We start from the raw sequence: 19,563 nt of genomic DNA, 5'->3' as shown, positions 1-19,563 counted from the left end.
TCTCAGGTTTTCTTCCCCCACCTCCATCCACCTTCTATCTCTGTCTCTTTTATCCTCCCTGTTTCTACTGGATCTTGCTCTCCCTGGCCTCATTGTTAACTCCTTCTTGGTCACAACACTGCAGCATGTTCGTTCTGCTCTGGCCCACACTCAGTAAAGAGAGGGATAGAGAAGAACCTTCCCTTTTCACTTGAATGGGCTCGGGAAAGTCCTGTGTGATTGTTCAGATTCTCTGTCTGCTTCTCTCTGCCTTCTCTCCCCTCCACCCTTCCGACTGCTCTCCCCAGCTAACAGCTTCAGTGTCCCATCCTTCAAGTCACAAGTCTAATGAGTGGTCACTTTGCACTTCTTTCCCTGAACTTTTCAGCTGCCTTTGACACGTATCCTCTCATATTCGTACAGAGCGCATCCAAATGGATGCTATTGGCAAAGCTCTGTGTGGCAATTCTCTCCTCTCACACGTTTCTCTCCCATGGCACATTTACCCCCTGTGTACCTCAGACTCAAATGTCCCAGCCACTAAGCCCCACCAGGGGTGATCCCTGAGCAAGGAGCCAAGAGTAAGCCCTGAACTCTGCTGGGTGTGGCTCCAAAACAAACAGTTCCAAGCCAGATCCAGCCCCTTCCCACCACATCCTTTCTATTCCCATGTCTGTATTCTACTCTCAGCGGCACTGCTGTCCACCCAGTCACTTCAAAACTTGAGAGTGCTTCAGAACCCCTGCCTTATCACTCTGCTGACCTTTCCATTCAGTGGAACAGCTTTTTCATCAGAAACTCCCAGTTCCTCATCACGCAGCTTAAGAAATAAAATGCTCAGGGGCCAGAGATAGTCTAATATGTAAGGGGCCTGTCTTGCACCTGGCAGACTTGAATTCAATCCCTGAACACCTCCAGCTGTGATCTCTGAGCACAGAACAAGAAGTAAGCCCTGAGCACAACCATGTAGGTGATGGGGGGGAAGGGAAGAAGGGAGGAAGAGAGAAAGTGAGGAAGAGAGGGAGTGAGGGACAAAGGAAACAGACATAGCTCCAAGGGCTGCCACAGCAGAGCCTTAGGTTTGATCCCTGGCACCTTGTGACTTCTGAGCTTTGCCTGGTATAGCCCTGATTGCCTCCAGCACCGCTAGGAATGTAGGAAAAAGAAGGAAAGAAAGTTCTTTTTGTTTCATGAACTTTAGTCACAGTTCCTGGCCCAAGGCTTGGAGGTGATGCTCAACAGTTCAGTGCTGCAACTGAGCCCAGGTCTTCTGCTTGCAGCACCTGCACTCCAGCCCCTTGATACATCTCCCTGGCCCTCTCTCGGGCTTTTCAGAAGTTACAGTCCCTTCTCCATCCTCTTTCCCGGCTTCCAACTTTTCCAACATTCCTTCTACCCCACTGGGGTGAATTGTTCTTGCCTTGGTCTTTATGGAAAAACAACTTGAAAATGAGTTGATTTTTCTGTCTGATTTCAGTCTTGGGGGCTCCTCTGTCCTCTGTGGAGTGAAGCCCAGAGGCCAGCTGTGAGGGACGAGCTTTCCAGGATACAGACCCTGCCAGCTTTCCGGCTTCCTCTCTCAGTCCTGTACCTTAAATTGTGGGCTTTTTCCTCATCTGGTGATTCCCCTTTCCACACAACTATGATGTTTCATACTTCTAACCTTTCTTCTTTCAGTTCCTTTAACCTAGAGGTTCCCAAATTTATTTGGTCTGTCACTTATTTTTCAGAAAAAGAAAAATCATCACTCTGTTCCCCCTGGTAATCTACCTTCTTTAATTGAACAAACAAAAACCTCACCCCAGTTGCACCTAAGGCTCCCACTGGATAATTCCGGTATCTCCCAAGGGCTGATGTCACTTTGGGACATAGCTGTTTTAGCCAAAGAACTCTTTGTCCAGATTTCTCTTAACTCCTCTCATCGTTTAAGATGTGGCTCAGGTGCTTTTGTCCCTGGAAAGACTTTCTCTGACTCAGTGTCCCTCCTTTGGGTGCCATAGAGAAGGCCCTGAATCTGAGAGTTTTGCATCTTGTTTCCAAAGGAAAATGTCTCCAGTAAATGGAGCATTTCTTAGTTATGTTCCAAACTTCACCTTTTATGTTTTTTTGGCATGTCTCAATAACTTTCTTATAAGTTTTGTTGCCTGACTTAACAGTGATTCTGTTGTTGAAAAGAAACCACAAAGGGCATTAAACTATTACTTATTAGTATCTTTTGGCTCAAATTCAGCCTTATCTATTTTTCTGCATAGTCAGCAGATACTAATTCTGGGTCATTGAAACCAGAGCTTCCCCACAAAGTGGGCCTGGATTCCTGAATCCTTCCTGTTAGCAAGACTCTACCCTCAGTGCCCTTTTAAGAATTTTGTATGTGTTCTTTGACCTGAAAGGGGTTGGCAAATACTGATTTAGATTATGTCCATGTAAAGGGGAGTTTAGAAAGAAAAAGGTGTAACTTGAATTATCAGCAAAACTTGTAATTTGCTAAGAATTTATCACATTTAAAGCCTACAGAATATTCAGTAGGAAGAAATAAACTGTCAGTATCCATTAAAAAAACCATTTTTAAGTTGAAGGTATTCTCATTTAAAATTGTTTTAAATGCTAATGTGCTTTTTGCTCATTTTGCAAAATTCTGTCCATATTTTATAATCCTTGCAAAATCGATTAGACTTTTAACTAATCAACACCTTTCATTTAGCCTGCAAGTAGAGAGTCCTTTGTCTTTTTGACATCTAAAAGCTGAGTTACTGTTCAATGAAAATCTTAAATCACAGTGAATTACAGTAAATGTTCAAATTAGATTATTTAGGTCTCCAAAGAGTGTACATATTAGCCTCCTTTGCAAAAATGAAAAAAATGTTTGGAATGGTTATTGCTAGTCCCCTGCCTTCTTTGAATTGGTATTCAACACCTCCTACTCTATGGCTGTAATTTTAGGAACTAAGTGGGACCCAGAAGCTGAGGATATGCTGACAATAGATGCATTTCAGGGGACTGATAAATATTTCATTAAACAATGTGTGTACAAAAATTTGCATATGTGCAGTTTGGTTTTGGTTTGACTGGCTTTAAATCCAAAAAAAAAAGAAATCTCCCCCATTGCTTGTGTTTTTATTTTTTTTCCCTTAGACATTCAGAATTATGGTTAAGTTGATCTTAGTATTAGCTAATCCCTCCTAGTAACAAAACAGATGGTGAAAACAGAAGAAAAATGGGGGTTTTCAATGGCCCCTTGGACAATTTATACTACCTGTTTGAGCTTCTCTCCCTTTCATCCTTTGGGGAACGAAGGTAGTACCAGTGTCTGCCTCGCAGATGTTGCCTGGCATACCCCTCACCCCTCCTATTTTGTTCCCAAGGTTATTTCCAAGCGGGGGAAGGACTACATCCTGAAGCACATCCCCAGCATGCACAAAGATCAATTTGCGCTTACAGCATCTGAGGCTCATCTCAAGTACATCAAAGAGGCAGTCAGACTGGATGACGTGGCTGTTCATTACTACAGATTATATAAGGTACCGTGACTTCTGAAAGAAGAACCCCTTCCTGCTCAGGAGAAGGTCTTGTGTCCAGCTGTGATTTCACTTTCTAATGGGCTTTTCTTTTTGAGGGGCTTCATGGAGCTGCAGGTCACTCTGGGACTCAGGAGACCTCTCTGTTCTGGAAGCAGGATGGAGGGTTTCCCAGTAGCACTTATAATTTGGCTGCCAAAATTGAAGCTGGCTTTCCAGTGATTATTGGAGATCTTTTTTCAAGATTTGCTTTTCTGCTTTGCAAAATAACTTTTATCAGTAGTTTCAATAATTTTTAGGCTTTACTTGGAGAATCCCAAGTAAAGCCCACTTTCATAATAATAAAAACATCTTTGTAACAGCCTATGTTTACCAAGTATATGGAACACATTTTATATTCATCCTTAAATTTTTTAATCCGTATTATTGAATAGGAAATATAATCTTTATTTATGAGACCAGGAAATATGTCTGATCACAAAACTTTTTTGTGAAACCAGAGCTCAAGTGATCTTGCAAACCAAGCCTATGTGTTTATTGAGCAGTGTACTCCTTCACTCTCTGAAGTTTGCTACTGTCTTTGGTGTTCTTTGCACCACTGGCCTCATTTTTACATTTTCACACACTCAAACAGCAACAGTGACCAGTCCTTTAGGGAATCACACACTGTTGTCTGTCATCTTCCTGTCTTGTCTTCTCCTTCCTGTCTCCTCCCTATTTACCAAGTGTCACTTACTTGGAAAAAATTCTAAATTCCCACTTAAATATTCCAAGGCATATCATCAAATAGCATAAAAGATTGCATTGAACCTCCCATTTCTGGGATTAAATTCCTGCTTTGCCTCTTGCTCTGACCCTAGACACCAGACACAGTCTCTCCGTGCTCCCTTTTGCCCTTGAAAAATGAGGTGGCAATATACCTATCAGGATTGTTGAATGTTAAAGGATCTAGTAGATGGATGAACAATTTCTAAAACAACTTTCCACATAGGTTGTCCTTGCTGCTGTTATTATTATCACAGTTACTTGGTATCCCTGCTGCGCCCTTTGTGGTGAGATGAATAAATTAGATCATTTGAGGCTGGACTATAGTTTGTATATATATATATATATATATCCGGGTAATCTTCCTGTTTGGATCAGAAAACTTAATCAGGAACCAAAGGATGGTATTATTTTTTTCCTTTCTTCCATATTTAAGAGGCACATTGTTAACGTCCTGTTTTCCTTGAAAGGTGCAGTTGAAGGGATAGAGAGATAGTACAGGGGGTAGGGTTCTTGGCTTACACACTCAGTCAACCTGAGTTTGATTCCTACCACTCCATGTAGCACCCCAAGCCCTGCCAAAAGTAAACCCTGAGCACTACTGAGTGTATCCCCCCCAAAAAAAAGGCATAGTTGAGTGCCATAATATCTCTTTGCAAAATTCTGAAAGGCTGAGTTATTTTGTTGTTTTTCCTCCTTAATAAAATTTACTTTTACTACCACAGTTTGGTATTAAAAATACAAATAGGTGCCAGAGCAATAGTAGAGCAAGTAGGACACTTGTCTTGCATGCAGCCGACCTGGGTTTGATCCCCAGCTTACCACATGGTCCCCCAAGCTCTGCCAGAAGTAATTCCTGAGTACAGAGACAGGAGTAACCCCTGAGAAATGCTGCCTATGGCCCAAAAAACAAAAAAACTCAAATAATGATACTTTTGACAACCAGTTTCTGTTTTAAAATGGACCAGAAGTACATTCATACTAGAATTATGATTCATTGAAGTATGAATGATACCTTGGAAAGAGTATGGCTTTATATATTTTTATTGAAAAACTATGAGTTACAGTTATAAATTTGTTCATGATTGGTTTTCAATCATATAATGTTCCATCACCCATCCCTTCACTAGTGTGCAATTCCCACCATCAGTGTCCCCAGATTCCCTCTCTCTTCCCTCCTCCCAGCTTGCCTTTATAGCAAGCACTTTTTTTTCTTTCTCTCTCTCTCAATATGGATTTAGAATCGGAGAGCAACTAGTAATTCGTTGCTAAAATCATAAGCAACTAAATGTAACTAAATCTTGGGACCATTTGTCAAATGAGCTTAATTTTATACTTTATAAAGTTGGGAAGATTCAATAAGATAATGAATCTGAAACGGTCTGGTGGATTATTTGGGACATTTAACAAATCAACAAATATTTGTAACTTATTTGCAAATCTTGCCTGAAGCACGGTACTTCTGTGCAGCATAGAGAAGAAACTTGTCTGCTTAAAACAAACTGACAGTAATATAACTTAACAAAATGAAAGAATCAGGGAGAGATAGTACAGCAAGTAGGGCACTTGCCCTGCACACAGCCAAGCCAGGTTCAGTCCCTGGCATATGGTCCCGCAAGCACTTCCAAATGTCATTCCTGAGTGCAGAGCCAGGAGTAATCCCTGAGCATAATAGAATGTGCCCAAAAACCAAAACACAAAGAAAAAAAAAATGAAGAAACATTCTTTTCTTATGGATAGAATTGTCAATCACTGTCATTGTCATCCCGTTGTTCATCGATTTGCTTGAGCAGGCACCAGTAATGTCTCTATCTGTTCCTGTCATATGCTAGTGTAGCCCGATGGCATATTGGGGACTCTTTCAGGGTCAGGGGAGTGAGGACCATGATTGTTACTGTTTTTGGCATATTGAGTATGCAAGGCGTAGCTTGCCTGGCTCTGCTGTGTGGGTGGGATACTCACTGTAGCTTGCCAGGCTCTCTGAGTGGGATGGAGTCTTTGGGGGCAGCCTCTAATCACCTTTACAGGTGTTCCCAGTCAGGCATATATGTGGGCAGGATACTTTCAGTAGCCTGCCAGATTCTCTTGAGAGCGAAAACTAGACAATAAGAGATCTAGCTTCCGGGAGTTTGGTTTTATAGTCTCTGGATCTTGGCTCTTGGTGGGATTACATGGCAGATGGTGGGTGTAACTGTCTAGCTACTGGAAGATGGGGAATCTGGGTGGAGGAGACCCAGTCCTGAACGGAGCAGGCTTGGAGATCTCAGTCTCGGGTCCCGCCCAGGGGTTTTTAATACCTTGGAAAAATCAAGTGGGAAGCCATCAAAACAGCCAGTGAAGCAGAGGGCCAGAGAGATAGCTGAATGGGCTATCATGTTTTACATGCAGGAACCTGGGTTCAGTCCCCAACACCATCTGATTGCCGGTAGCAACTCCCAAGTACCGTGCTGGGAGTAGCCCCTGAGCAGCACATTGTGTGGCCCCCAAACAAAGCAGACAAACCAAAATAGCTTTCCCCATAAAATAGAAACCGGTAGAGAGAAGACAGGAAGCCATCTGCAGAGAGATGGGGAGAGAGGATTGGAGGTGCCAAGAAACCTCTGTTCTGGGCTCCAAGGAGGACACGTCTCAGCCACACTCGGCCAGCAAGGTCTTGAAAGGCCTATCTATCAGCAATAGAGAGTGATATGATGTTGTTCCTGGTGGTACTACACTGAATGTGCCTTTCTTGATAGGAAATATATTAGATGAAGTAAAGCAGCTCAGATGGTGGAAATAGAATTTATCTTATCATAGTAAGGATACATTTTCAGAAAATATTTCTTCCCTTGTTCATAGAAAAAAATGGCACTAAATGTAATAAAGATATTCTAATAATAATTTGTTTTTATTAAGAAATTTTATGAAAGCTATTTGCATTACTTTTTGAATGAAATTTAGTTATTTTATTTGAATGTCATACCTTTATCTTCTCACTACAAATAAACACTTAAAAGATTTAGCCAAATTTCATAGTGCAGTCTTAATTATAGATTCTTATCCTTATGTTTTGTAGTAAAAGTAAAATGCAGGGTTTTTTTTATGGTTTAGCTGGTAGAATTTTTATCATATTGGCAAGAGATCATTGAAATTTATTTTATTTTAATTTTGGTTTGGGAGCTACACCTATCAGTGCTCAGAGCTTACTTTTGGCTCTGGGCTCAGGGATCACTCCTGGCAGGCTCAGGGGAGGGGACCATGTAGTGTGCCAGAGATTGAACCCATGTTTCCCGTATGCTAGGCAAGCACCCTACCAGCTGTACTGTCGCTCTGATGCTGATCACTGAAATTATTAAAAGTATTTTCTTTCCAAACTAATTGATCATAAAACTTTTATAGATTTATTATCTATCCTTATGAGAGCCTCCTTAAATATTTAGGCTATTTCTAATTTTGTTTTCAGAACTGTGAGATTTACTCAAGTTTAAACACACGATACCTACTGCTTATCAAAATATTAGCAGTATAGTCAAAATTCTAAATCTCAAAAAAGATTAGCATTAAGTAGATAATTTTTAAAAATGCTGCAGAACAGCAAAAATGGTGTATCAGTATTCTCAATAACCTAAATGTTTAGAATTTTGTTGAATATGAAATTGCATATAGTTTGGTAAATGGACTAATACATTGAAATCTCAGGCTTTAAAAATAATAAATCATCATTGATTTAATCTGTTCTCATAATTTTCTTAAATCTTATAGAAAACTAGGGTGCTGAAAGGTATTTATTTTACTCAAGCTTTCCAATCCTGACATTTGTTTTTCTTTGGTGCTGTATTATCCAATAAGGCAAGAAATACACCTTTTCTTTCAATTTTATTCCTATAGGATAAAAGGGAAATTGAAGCATCTTTGACCCTTGGACTGACCATGCGGGGAATACAGATCTTTCAGGTTAGTGAATGAGGGCAAAGTGTCACAGTATCTTTGGTTCTACATTCACAATGCTCCTTTGTGGCATCCCTTGATAGGTTCACTGGCCATTGATCACTTCTTGTTGGTTTAGGATAGTATGGGTCAGATAAAGTATTATTATAGTCTGATATTGGCAGTTATATCTGGGGAGAAGCCTAATAGGAAAAAGCAACCATAAACTGGCTGACGAAAATAAATTGCTAAAGTAGGTATGATACAGGAATTACTGTTAAACTCATATGGATGCAAAGACATATTTAGGAATTTACAATCGGCCACCCAATTCATTCACAGTTGCAACTCCAGCGGCTGCAGAGTGAATGCTCGCTTACACCTCATCATAGAAAATCAAAGAATTCTAACCCAGGTATTTCTGACCCTCGGTATCCAGGCTGCTTAACTTTTTAGGACATTCCTCACATTCTTACTTTGGACAACCTGGCAGGCTACCGAATGTAACCTGCCCACACGGCAGAGTCTGGCAAACTCCCCATGGTGTACCCAATATGCCAAATACCAGTAACAATGATGGGTCTCATTCTCCTAACCCTGAAAGAGCCTTGAATATGGTACTCTTTAAAATCTCAGGACTAGGATGAAGGAGACGTTACTGGTGCCTGCTCAAGGCAATCCACGAACAACAGGATGATTGTGATCGTGATCGTGATATTGGCAGTTATAAGTCCTGTAGAGTAGAAAACAAGCCAAAGATTGACCCTGGTTCATCCTAACAAGTTCCTTGATATCTGAACATTCTACTTTGTGTTATTTATTTTAAATATTCTTATTTATCTTCTGGTAATTGATAATCATGGAAATATAAGTGATGTTTTAATATCAGTGCCTAACCGGACTTTTTATTTTCATTAGGCCTTTGCTCATAAAGTTTGTCCCTTGAATAAATAACAACTTTTACCCTTTTGGAGGTGTGATGGTATTATCTGGCATCCATTCACAGGGAGAGAAACTCTCTGTGAAGCCTCAGAGAGAGAGAGAAGGCTGTTTTATCTTTGATGTAGAAAAACTATGAAAGAATGGGTGCCTTATCTCATCTCTCAGATGTCTGAACCTTTTGGACTTTTTTATTTCAATTTAGGGATAGGCTGAAAGGGAAAAGATTACCTTGAAAGGGCCAATTAATACAGTTACCCAGGAACCAAAAGTTTCAGATTTGTAATGCTACTGTTTTAGTTACTGGCTTCATAATTCCAAAGAGACTGAGGGCCTCTGTCAGATTTTAATCACTGTATTTTTGTTTTGGGAAAGAAATTAGAGTCTTTTTAAAGTCTCATCGGTTTCCTCAATAATTCTCTGCGCATTATAATTCTTTTTACAGAATTTAGATGAAGAGAAACAATTACTTTATGATTTCCCCTGGACAAATGTTGGAAAGTTGGTGTTTGTGGTGAGTTTAAAATACGAACAAATATTCATTGTTTATATTGTAGGTTTTGTTTTTTCTTTGTTTTCTTAAACAATATATTGTCTGAAGTCTACAAGTTATAGTATTGTTTGAAAGTTAAAGATAATTAACTAGGGGCTGGAGCGATAGTACAGCGGGTAGGGTGTTTGTCTTGCACGTGGTCGCCCCAGGTTTGATTCCCAACATCCCATGTGGTCCCCTGAGCACTGCCAGGAGTAATTCCTCAATGCAAAGCCAGAAGTAACCCCTGAGCATTGCCAGGTATGACCCAAAAAGCCAAATAATAATAATAATAATAATAATAATAATTAACTATGCTTATGTAAAGTAAAGGCCCTCCCGTTGTTCATTGATTTGCTTGAGCCGGCCCAGTAACATCTCCATTGGAGATTTTGTTGTTACTGTGTTTGGTATATCGAATACATCACGGGTGGCTTGCCAGGCTCTGCCATGCGGGCGAGATACACTCGGTAGCTTGCCGGGCTCTCCGAGAGGGGTGAAGGAATCGAACTCGGGTTGGCCATGTTGACTGCGTGCAAGGCAGACGCCTTACCGCTGTGCTATCGCTCCAGCCCCCGCAGCCAACTATGCTTATGAATGTACTGTAAATCTTTTAATTCATCATGAACCTAAAATCAAAATCTTACGAGCAGAAGACATTACTGTCTGTTGATATTTGTCAGTTCCAGAGGGTATGGTTTGTTGTTGTTTTGGGAGGGTCAGGTAGGAGACACCCAGCTGTGCTTAGGACTTCCTCCTGACTGTGCTCAGGGATGACCCCTACCGTGGCTCTGTGTCTGCCAGGAATCAAGCCTGGGTTAGTCACATGCAAGGCAAGTGCCTTACCTGTTACATTATCTCTTAGGCCCTACAGGGTATTCTAGTTGCAGGAGAAACATAATGGGAAAAGTCTGAATTCATCAAATAGATGTACTTTAAAAGCCTACAGCAGAAAGAAAACTTAAAGCAGTAATCACAGGGTAAATTTCTCAGTGTGAGGTTTGGCCAGTTCTTTTGGAAGTTACTTTTGAACAAAGAATAAAGAGTTGATATAAAAAGATTTTTCTATTAATATCTGGCTATTTGAAAGTCATCATTATAAAAAAAAGTCTACAATTCTGAACAGGAAAAATACTTGTATTTTTAGAATATTAGGAATGGCACACTTTCTTTTCTTAGAGCAAATTCATGACTTTCTCCAGCTGTTTCTCTCCATTGCCAGCTCTGTCTCTTTTTTTTCAGTAGAGTCCAAAGAAATATGCTTAATGATGAACACAACCAGCAGTCATTAAAATCTATAAATTTGCTTTCTTCAGAAATTAGGGGGAAAATATACTGAGAAAGAGGAGAAATGGCAATGTGTGTGCAGGTGTTTCTCTTCCCTTAGGAAGACGGCCTATCTAAATCACGAAGAGCTCTATGCTAAGTGACATTTGGGCACTGACTCTACGCTGCTCATAGTCAAACCCAGTTCTGACTTCATGCCCCTTTTGCTCTAGGTACCCTTCAATCCGGTTTTAATTTTGTTCATGCAAGAAATTCTTGTGAAAAAAACAGCTCTGACCTGCCCCCGCCCCTCACCACTTCTGCTTCTCTCCAAACCGTGGTAGACCTTAGTCACTAAAAAAGGAGCTGATTACTCCCCCGCTTGCCCCTTTCACTGCCCAGATTAAATGGTAACTGAGCATATTTATGAAATACTGGGTCTCCTTCCTGGCTCCTGGACTTCCGTGGTTTCCTGAACCCAAGTTGTGCAGGAGTCAGGTTGAAGAGCTTTGTGTAAGATACAGATTCTTTGCCTCAGTCTCCCCCTCCCTCAGAGAGTTTTGATTCAGTGTGTGTGGGGAGTTGGAGCCCAGCAAACTGTTTTGACAAATGATTCTTCTGGCAGCCAACCCAGCCCTGCCTAGGTGTATGACCTTGAGCAAATTACTTCACCTCCCAGTGGTGCCTTGGTTTCTTCACCCATGAGGAGGGATCATTGGCCCTCTTGCAGGAAGCTCTGAGCATTCAATGTGTTAGTACATGTTTAGTGCTCCTTCATGTCAGCTACCACTGTTCTAGCATTGCAATCCACTGATGACTCCTTTGCAATGAATAATCCTGAACTGAAAAATTCTGTCCCTGTCTGAGTTACACAAACCCATATTGTTTTGTGGTGGTGTTAAGAATAGACTTAGACTATGCCTTCCTCCTTGCTGTATTGCTCCCCTTCAACTGAGAATTGTTGGGTTAGAATAGTCCTTTTTGTAACTCAACTGCCCTAATCATTGTTAGGAAAATTGAAGGAATTTGTAATATTCCAAGTCTAGGAAGCCTTGCCAGACTGTTACCCTCAATTTAGAACTTTATGTTAATGATCCCAGGCTTAGAGAATGAGATTCCTTGTTTCTGTACTGATAGTTCCTCCCACTCCTTCTATCCCTTCTTTCTCTTTCCTGTCACACTCTCAGACAGTCCCTCTAGCCTCCCGTCTCCTTTATCAGCTAGCAAGAGGATATCCATTTTTCTAGGCCCTGGATTTTATTCACTGTCATAACTCCTCACTTGTTCCCCAGAAATTTTTATTTACTCTGGTTATTTCCTGTGTCTCTTCACCATCTCTCACACCAGAATGTTTCACTGTGGGGCAGAGACCTCAGGTAGCATCTGTTATTTTCTCAGAGCCTAGCACAATGTCTGGCACATAAATAAACATTTATGTGGTAGATACTGCTTACAGGATCAGGACCAGAGAGATAGTACAGCAGATAGGGTGTTTGCCTTGCCACAGCCACCCTGGGTTCAATCTTCAGCAATCTTCTTCTGTTCCCGTGAGACTGCTAGGAATGGCCTCTGAGCATATTGCCAGAGTATACCCTAAATACTTGCAGTAATGGACCCCAAACAAAAACGGAAAAACACAAAACGATCAGATGCTTACAGATTTACCATTTGTCATCTGGCTTGCTGAGTTGCGCTGTTGGGATTTCATGTGAGGACCCCTTCCTGTGGGTCTTTCTCTTTATGCAAAGTGGCCTGATCGTTTTTATATCTACTTCTGAGTCTGTTGGTTTCCTTACTAAAATGAAAATGAAAGGAACTTAAGAGTCAGAGACTTTTCTCCCTAAATCTGATTCTTGGCTTTCCTTCCACAGGGGAAAAAATTTGAGATTTTGCCGGATGGCTTGCCCTCAGCTCGGAAGCTCATATATTACACAGGGTGCCCAATGCGCTCCAGACACCTCCTGCAGCTTCTGAGCAATAGCCACCGTCTCTATATGAACCTGCAGCCTGTGTTGCGCCACATCCGGAAGCTGGAGGAGAATGAAGGTACTGCAGGTCCTTGGAGCATGCAGCGGGGTGGGAGGAGGGGGGATGTGTTTGCCACCGGTGCCTCAGTTGCCATGAGTTTTTGGTTCCTGCGGTGGGGGATTGAAGATTGGGCCTGTTCGGATTCAGAGCTGCATAATCTGTTCCCATGTCCTAGAAGGCAAGGGGTGGTCTTGAGAATCCCCTAAGATGGCACTGACTTAAGCCACCTATCTAATATTGCATCTCTGTCATTTAGTGTGAGTATGACTGTCTCTCAGCTTCCCCATACTTGACTTGAAACTCCTTACCAAAAAATACACTGCATCAAAGTGCAGGGCAAGGTATATCTGCTTCTCTGAACTCTGAATGTGCAAAGCATCATGTGAGCCACAGCCACAGACAGTCAGCTGTTCTTTCCAGTGTGATTATTCCCTGGGGTAGAGTGACAGGAAAGGTGGGTCACAGACGTGCCTCCAAACTACTGAGAGCCTCCCACAGCTGGCTCAGCAAGAATGATAAAAGTACAGGGATGTTTTCCCTTGAGGGTTTTGCCAGCCAGTCCTATAGGACTTTGCCAAGACAAAATAGGCAGGTTTGTTTTAGATCAAGAATCCTGGACTCCCAAAACAGAGTGAGCTTGGTAAGGATGAGGAAGGGAGGATGGGGACACTAACTTCTGACTTTTCTTATCCCATGTCAACGCAGTGGCGCCCTGCAGATTCCTTATCTCTGTGTGGAGAGTTCCTCCATTCTTTCTATCTCTTCTTTCTCTTTGATACTCTAGCAGATTCCCCAAGTGCTACTTTGCATATTTGTTTTGTTATGTTTTGTTTCTTTAGTACCTTCAGTTTATTTTGCAAATCCAGGTTGTAACAATTCTTGGGAAATACATTTCAATTTGATTTTTTTTTTTTTTTTTTGCCTGAGCATGAGGATACAGATTCCTGTTTTAGTTCCCTGTCTGAAACCAGTTTGACTTCTCAGGTTTCATGATTCCTAAAGAAACAAGAAAAGTACTTGGCTTGAGCGTGCATGCGCGCGCGCGCACACACACACACACACACACACACACACACACACACACACTAAAAAAGAACAAAAATCACCAAAAAACCCTCCTAGAGGTGGTTCTTTCTCATGCTGCCTTAATCTCAAAAATCTGGACTCCATTAGGAGATGCCATTTTAAGGAGGGATTAGAAGATGAATCACTCCCCACTGTCTGCCACCCAGACTGCCTCTGTCTCGGGAGAGGATGGTACACTCAGGTGTACCGGCAGCCTCTGCTGCCAGACTGCCGCTTCTTCCCATAGTGACTCATCGCAGGTAACAAATCTCTCTCTGCCCTGCCATCATGAGTGTTAAGAGGAATTCAGACAAGTCTGGAGCACTGGGGAAGCTGCAGAGGGTAGGTGACTTGGTCAGGCCACAGCCTGTCGTTTGTCAAGGCAGCCTCCTTCCCCAGTGGCCAGCCCCGCACCCCGAGAAGTCCATTTGTTTGTCAACTATCTGCCAGCAGTGTTTAGGTCATTTCTTGTTTAGAGGACGTTGAAAGAATTAATGAACTAACACTATAGGATCTAAGGGAAAACACCAAAGAATTTGGACCCCTTAACAGACTTAGGTAGATCCTTTACCGAGCATAGAACCCAGGTGCATTTGGGGGCTTACTTGTGTGGGTTGAAGGTAAAAGTGTAGGTCACTTCATTAGAGGGATGTGGTTAGCTTCAGGAGAAGTGTCTTTTTCCCACCTCTGTACATTGTTTTTGCTACTTAGATCCCTCTGGATCTAAAAAAAGCCTGAAACAGAAGTTTCATAAGCTAATTCTGGCCTGAATCCAGTTATCTTACCCACTAATGGCGTCATCATTTTAAGCAGAAAGCCCTTTTCTTCGTGTTAGTGTAGCAAAGAATAAAAGCATTAAAAATCTCTCCCTTAGATAAGTTAGAGTCACCTTGTCTGAAATACTAATTTATTTTAGAATTTTATAGTAGAAAATGATGAAAGTAATTTTTTCATCTGAGTTAGAAGGGGGGGAAATGCCTTATGTCTTTTTAAAAACTAAATGCAGCTCAGTAGCTAGAACTTACTCTTAGGTCATGTAAACCACTTTAGTTTCAAAATGCCATATAAAATGTGGTCTCTGAACTTTACAACAGAAGGGAAAATAAAACACTGACATTGATAATCTCACTGTTGATACCAGTTGTTACTAAAGGGAAGAGAATTTTTTTATTCCTTAGAATAAATTTTAGAATTATTGAATATTTTCCTATTTTGTTTTTTTAGTGCTGATGGAGGGACCTCCCAGTCTTTTCTCAGGAGACCCCAACCCTTGGGCCTTGCCCAGTGATTCTAGGCCACATCCTGGATATAAGGGCCTAAGAATGTGGTGCTGCTCAACCCTACAGGGCGGGGGGGGGGGGGGGGTTACCTAGACCAGATCAGTGATGTTCCTGTGCTCAGTGGTGCTCCAGGGCTGTACCTGTTGATACTTGTGGGACCATCTGGTGTAGTGCATTGAACAGGGAATTTTGCCACATGCACTTAACCCAATACTACCTCTCCAGCCCCCCTATTTTGTAACATAATGGAATAAAGTTTCTTAAATTTTTTTGCAAAGAAATGAGTGAGTTAACACTGTGAAGACACAGAAGCCAGACATACAAGCTACACAGGCCACGCTGCAGTGTTGGCGGGGAGCAGGTTTATGGTAGACTTTTTTGGGTGAGGGCAGTGTGGTGGGAGCTTGTCTTCCTGAGAATATGTTCGAGAGAGTAGAGTGATGAAACATATCTCCCTCCACTTTCTACTGTTCCAAGAGCCCCTTGACTAATATTTTAAAAACTCCAGCATATAGAAATACCTGGTAATTTTGCCGATCCCTTCAGCTTTCTTTGATCTTTATCCCTGTTGTCTTCAGAAAGTAGGACTCATAAGAACAGTCTGGCCCTAGAAGATGGGCTGAAGATAGGTGCACTTTAAAAAAAATTGTTTACATTTTAGGGCCACACCTATTGGTGCTCAGGAATTCTCTGTGCTCAGAGTCTCTCCTGTTGGTGCTCTGGAGGACTATGGTGGCAAGGATCAAATGGGGTTTCTGCAGGCAAAGCTTGCATTGAGTAAGCTGATAAGCTCTCTCTCCAGTCCTCAGTGGAATTTTGTTGTAGTGACCTGTTTGTTAGGCTATGGTGTCCGTATAATGTATGATTTCAACCTGTGTTGTAGGTATCTGCACACACTCCGCTTTAGATTTTCAGCCCAAGTGCTTAACATTGATGCAAATGTGCTACACCCCAGTAATGTACACATAGCTTTTCTCCAAACATGTTTTATTTTAGCATTCTGGAAAACAACTCCTCTCCTTATGCTGACTCTTATTCCTTCCCTGGGGAGCCTATGGCAATTATACTTCAAAGCTGGATTCAGATACTTAGGAGTGCAAGTATTTATTCACTTAACCAAGAAACAAACAAGTCCATTAACAGACCCCCCTGAGAAACCAATTAATTTACCAGTTAGCACTTCTGAAATAATATCAACTTAACATTACCCAAATGAATTCTCCATGTTTAACATTGTTCACGTTCAAATGTGTGTTTTTTTAAATAATTTTCAGTAAAAATAGAAGGAAACAAAACTATTCCTTTGCTTTAAATTTCTGATGTGAAGCACAAAGGGTTTTTTTGTTTTTTTGTATCAGTTTTACACCTGCAGCTCACTTATAACTTTGTGCCTAAATGTCATGTTAATTTACATTTGCTAAAAGGGATTGTCTAGTATCTCATCTTTTCCAATTTTGTATCTTTACTACACTAAAAAACAACATTCACAAAATCAAAGAATAGTTTTACCGGTCAGAAGCTACTTGTGTATAATCATTAATCTCTTGGTGATTACAGTTATCCAAGTAGTTGATAAAACCTCACCAATTCAGGTAAAAATAGGGAAAAAAATCCATTTGCAGGCACTTATGCCGCTCGTGTGCTGCTTGTGCCCACATGGCTGAGCACATGTAGCGCCTGAGATGTGTACTTTCATGCTTTCATATCTAGTGCTGGGGTGTGAGCAGGGACTCTCTCCACTCTTGGAAAAACCAGCGTTCTCGTTCTCTCTCTCTCTCTCTCTCTCTCTCTCTCTCTCTCTCTCTCTCTCTCTCTCTCTATTCCGCCTTCCTTCCTTTCTCCTCCCTTTCCAAAAACCTCCAAATAAAATTTACTTCAAAAATAAAAAATCCGTCTTCGTTAATAGAAGGATGCCAGCACATACCACGAATGGCTCATCCTTCGGTATCCCATTAGATAGCATGGACCATGGGATAGACTGAACGATTAGAAATGGTTATGGTTCCAGAATTTCTTATCGTATTTGGCACTGTCCAACAAAACTGAGCGTTGTTAATGAAGCCACCCAATGGCAAGAAACACAAATTGCAGCACCAGTATTAGTGTGTTAAGGAATATCTGAATTTCCTAATTCTTTGTAGGAAATTCTCAGAGGATTAATTTCATTTTAAATTGTGTTCAGCAATTAGATTTAAACGAATGATGAACCAAACTGAACACATGAACACACATGATATATTAGCAGTTGCCATAATTAATTTATTAAACAAGCCTCAAATAATTCTAGAATTATTTATGAGTAAAGACTAGATTTTTTTCAAAATTTTCAGAATTTTATGTTCCACCAAACATATAAAATTGTTTCTGTTCCTGTTATGCACAGTCACACTGCTTTTAAAGTTTCTAGATGTTTATTCTCTATGACTATTAACTTGCTTCATTGTGGATGTTTTGCAGAGAAGTAGTCTTTTTACTGTAGGTTGAATAGCATTTTAGAGTTGCACAGCCCTTTGAGTAATTAAATAGGCCCCCCAAAACTGCCATCCTCTTTTTTAATTCATTTTGCAGCCTTCTCAGGTTGTCTGAATTATCTGCTGCTGTCTGAATTATCACCCCTTTCCAGTCTCTAGGTTCTGAGTGTGACATTTTACTGTTTTACTTGTGGTCTGATGACCACCTCCCTCCCCGCCACCCCAGTTACCCAATCCTGCTTCTGTATTTTTTTTTTCTTTTTGGGTCACACCCGGAGATGCACAGGGATTACTCTTGGCTCATGCACTCAGGAATTACCCCTGGTGGTGCCCAGAGGACCATATGGGATGCTGGGAATCGAACATGGTTAGCCGCATGCAAGGCAAACGCCCTACCTGCTGTGCTATCGCTCCAGCCCCATCTTACTTCTGTCTTGGTTGACTGTAACGACTGTGTGTCTTCCTCACCACTCAGAGAAGAAGCAGTACCGGGAATCTTACATCAGTGACAACCTGGACCTCGACATGGACCAGCTGGAAAAGCGGTCCCGGGCCAGCGGGAGCAGTGCGGGCAGCGTGAAGCAGCACAAGCGCCTGTCCCGTCACTCCACAGCCAGCCACAGCAGCTCGCACACCTCCGGCATTGAGGCAGATCCCAAGCCCCGGGACCCGGGCCCAGAGGACAGCTACTCCAGCAGCGCCATCCACCGCAAGCTGAAAACCTGTAGCTCTATGACCAGCCACGGCAGCTCCCACACCTCAGGGGTGGAGAGTGGTGGCAAGGACAGACTGGAGGAGGACTCGCAAGATGATGGTGAGCTACCCACCAGCCCCCGCTGAGCTAACAGCGCCCCACCATCTCTTAAGCTTCTCCATATTGGCTCAGCAGACTTGCTGTCTGCTACTCCGGAAAGAGGTAGTTACAGAGAAGCAGCGTTGTCTGCCCTCTTCCTCCAGTGACATGCGTGAGTTACCTGTGTTGGTGAACCATGCGGTGCCCTGGGCAGGATGCTTTGACCTCTGTGTGTTGGATTGTTGTGGATTCTGAGTCCTGAGGGTGGTGTCTCAGTTGCTTTCAAACTGCTCATCCTTGGACCTGTGCGGGCCCACAGAAATTTCCTGCCAGCCTGTGAAAAATCTGCCACTTCACTGGCTAGACTTTCAAACCACTGGACTGTGCACAGGTAGTAGCCCCGAGGTGGAAAAACAGGTGGGAAACCACTCATTTATAAGACAAGTTGCAGCCTTCATAACTGCACATATGATCACTAGATTAAAAAAGGCATTGGTTATGACAGCAGGAGATGTGGTGTTAGTGACAGAAGCATCTTAAATTTCTGCCAAAAGAAAAAAAAAAGATGGAGAGGGGCCAGAATTTGACCCCATCTCGTTTGGCTAATTAAGTGTTTCTTGAATAATTTCCATGTAGCCAGAAATCTAGAAAATATGAAAGAAATATGGCACCTGACTGCTTACATTTCTTACGGAGGTAAGATGAGACCCTAGACTCTGTCAGCCAAATTTAGCTCTGTGAACCCCTTTTCTTTTCTTTTTTTGATCAGTCTTATATCAGTGTAATAACATTCCGGTTTGAGAAAAAAATGACGTAGTTAAGGAAAACTGAATGTGTATTTTATAATGATAGAATTCACAGATTTCCAGTGAGTCACTAAAGACCTTGTGATAACGTTAATAGCGATGGGAAATGTTGATGGGGTTATATTGTTGCTGTTGTTTTGAGGTAGCATGGTTTACAACAGCGATAATGTTTGCACTTTTGGTATCCAAAGTTACTGTACCTCTACCACCTCCAAAGT

General features: G+C 41.8%; 1 protein-coding gene across 1 annotated transcript in view; it reads left to right on the top strand.

Moving 5' to 3' along the window:
- FRMD6 (FERM domain containing 6) overlaps nucleotides 1-19,563 on the top strand; it is an 82,107-nt gene that overhangs the window by 56,205 nt on the left and 6,339 nt on the right. Inside the window, exons 7-11 of the mRNA XM_056133664.1 lie at nucleotides 3,342-3,497; nucleotides 8,127-8,192; nucleotides 9,550-9,618; nucleotides 12,774-12,948; nucleotides 18,222-18,560. Coding sequence (XP_055989639.1) covers nucleotides 3,342-3,497; nucleotides 8,127-8,192; nucleotides 9,550-9,618; nucleotides 12,774-12,948; nucleotides 18,222-18,560 — 805 coding nt within the window. The remainder of the gene's footprint in view (nucleotides 1-3,341; nucleotides 3,498-8,126; nucleotides 8,193-9,549; nucleotides 9,619-12,773; nucleotides 12,949-18,221; nucleotides 18,561-19,563) is intronic.

The sequence above is a fragment of the Sorex fumeus genome, unplaced genomic scaffold, assembly GCF_029834395.1.
Source record: "Sorex fumeus unplaced genomic scaffold, SorFum_2.1 ptg000098l, whole genome shotgun sequence".
Lineage (NCBI taxonomy): Eukaryota > Metazoa > Chordata > Mammalia > Eulipotyphla > Soricidae > Sorex > Sorex fumeus.
This window is presented reverse-complemented; position numbering and strand designations above follow the sequence as displayed.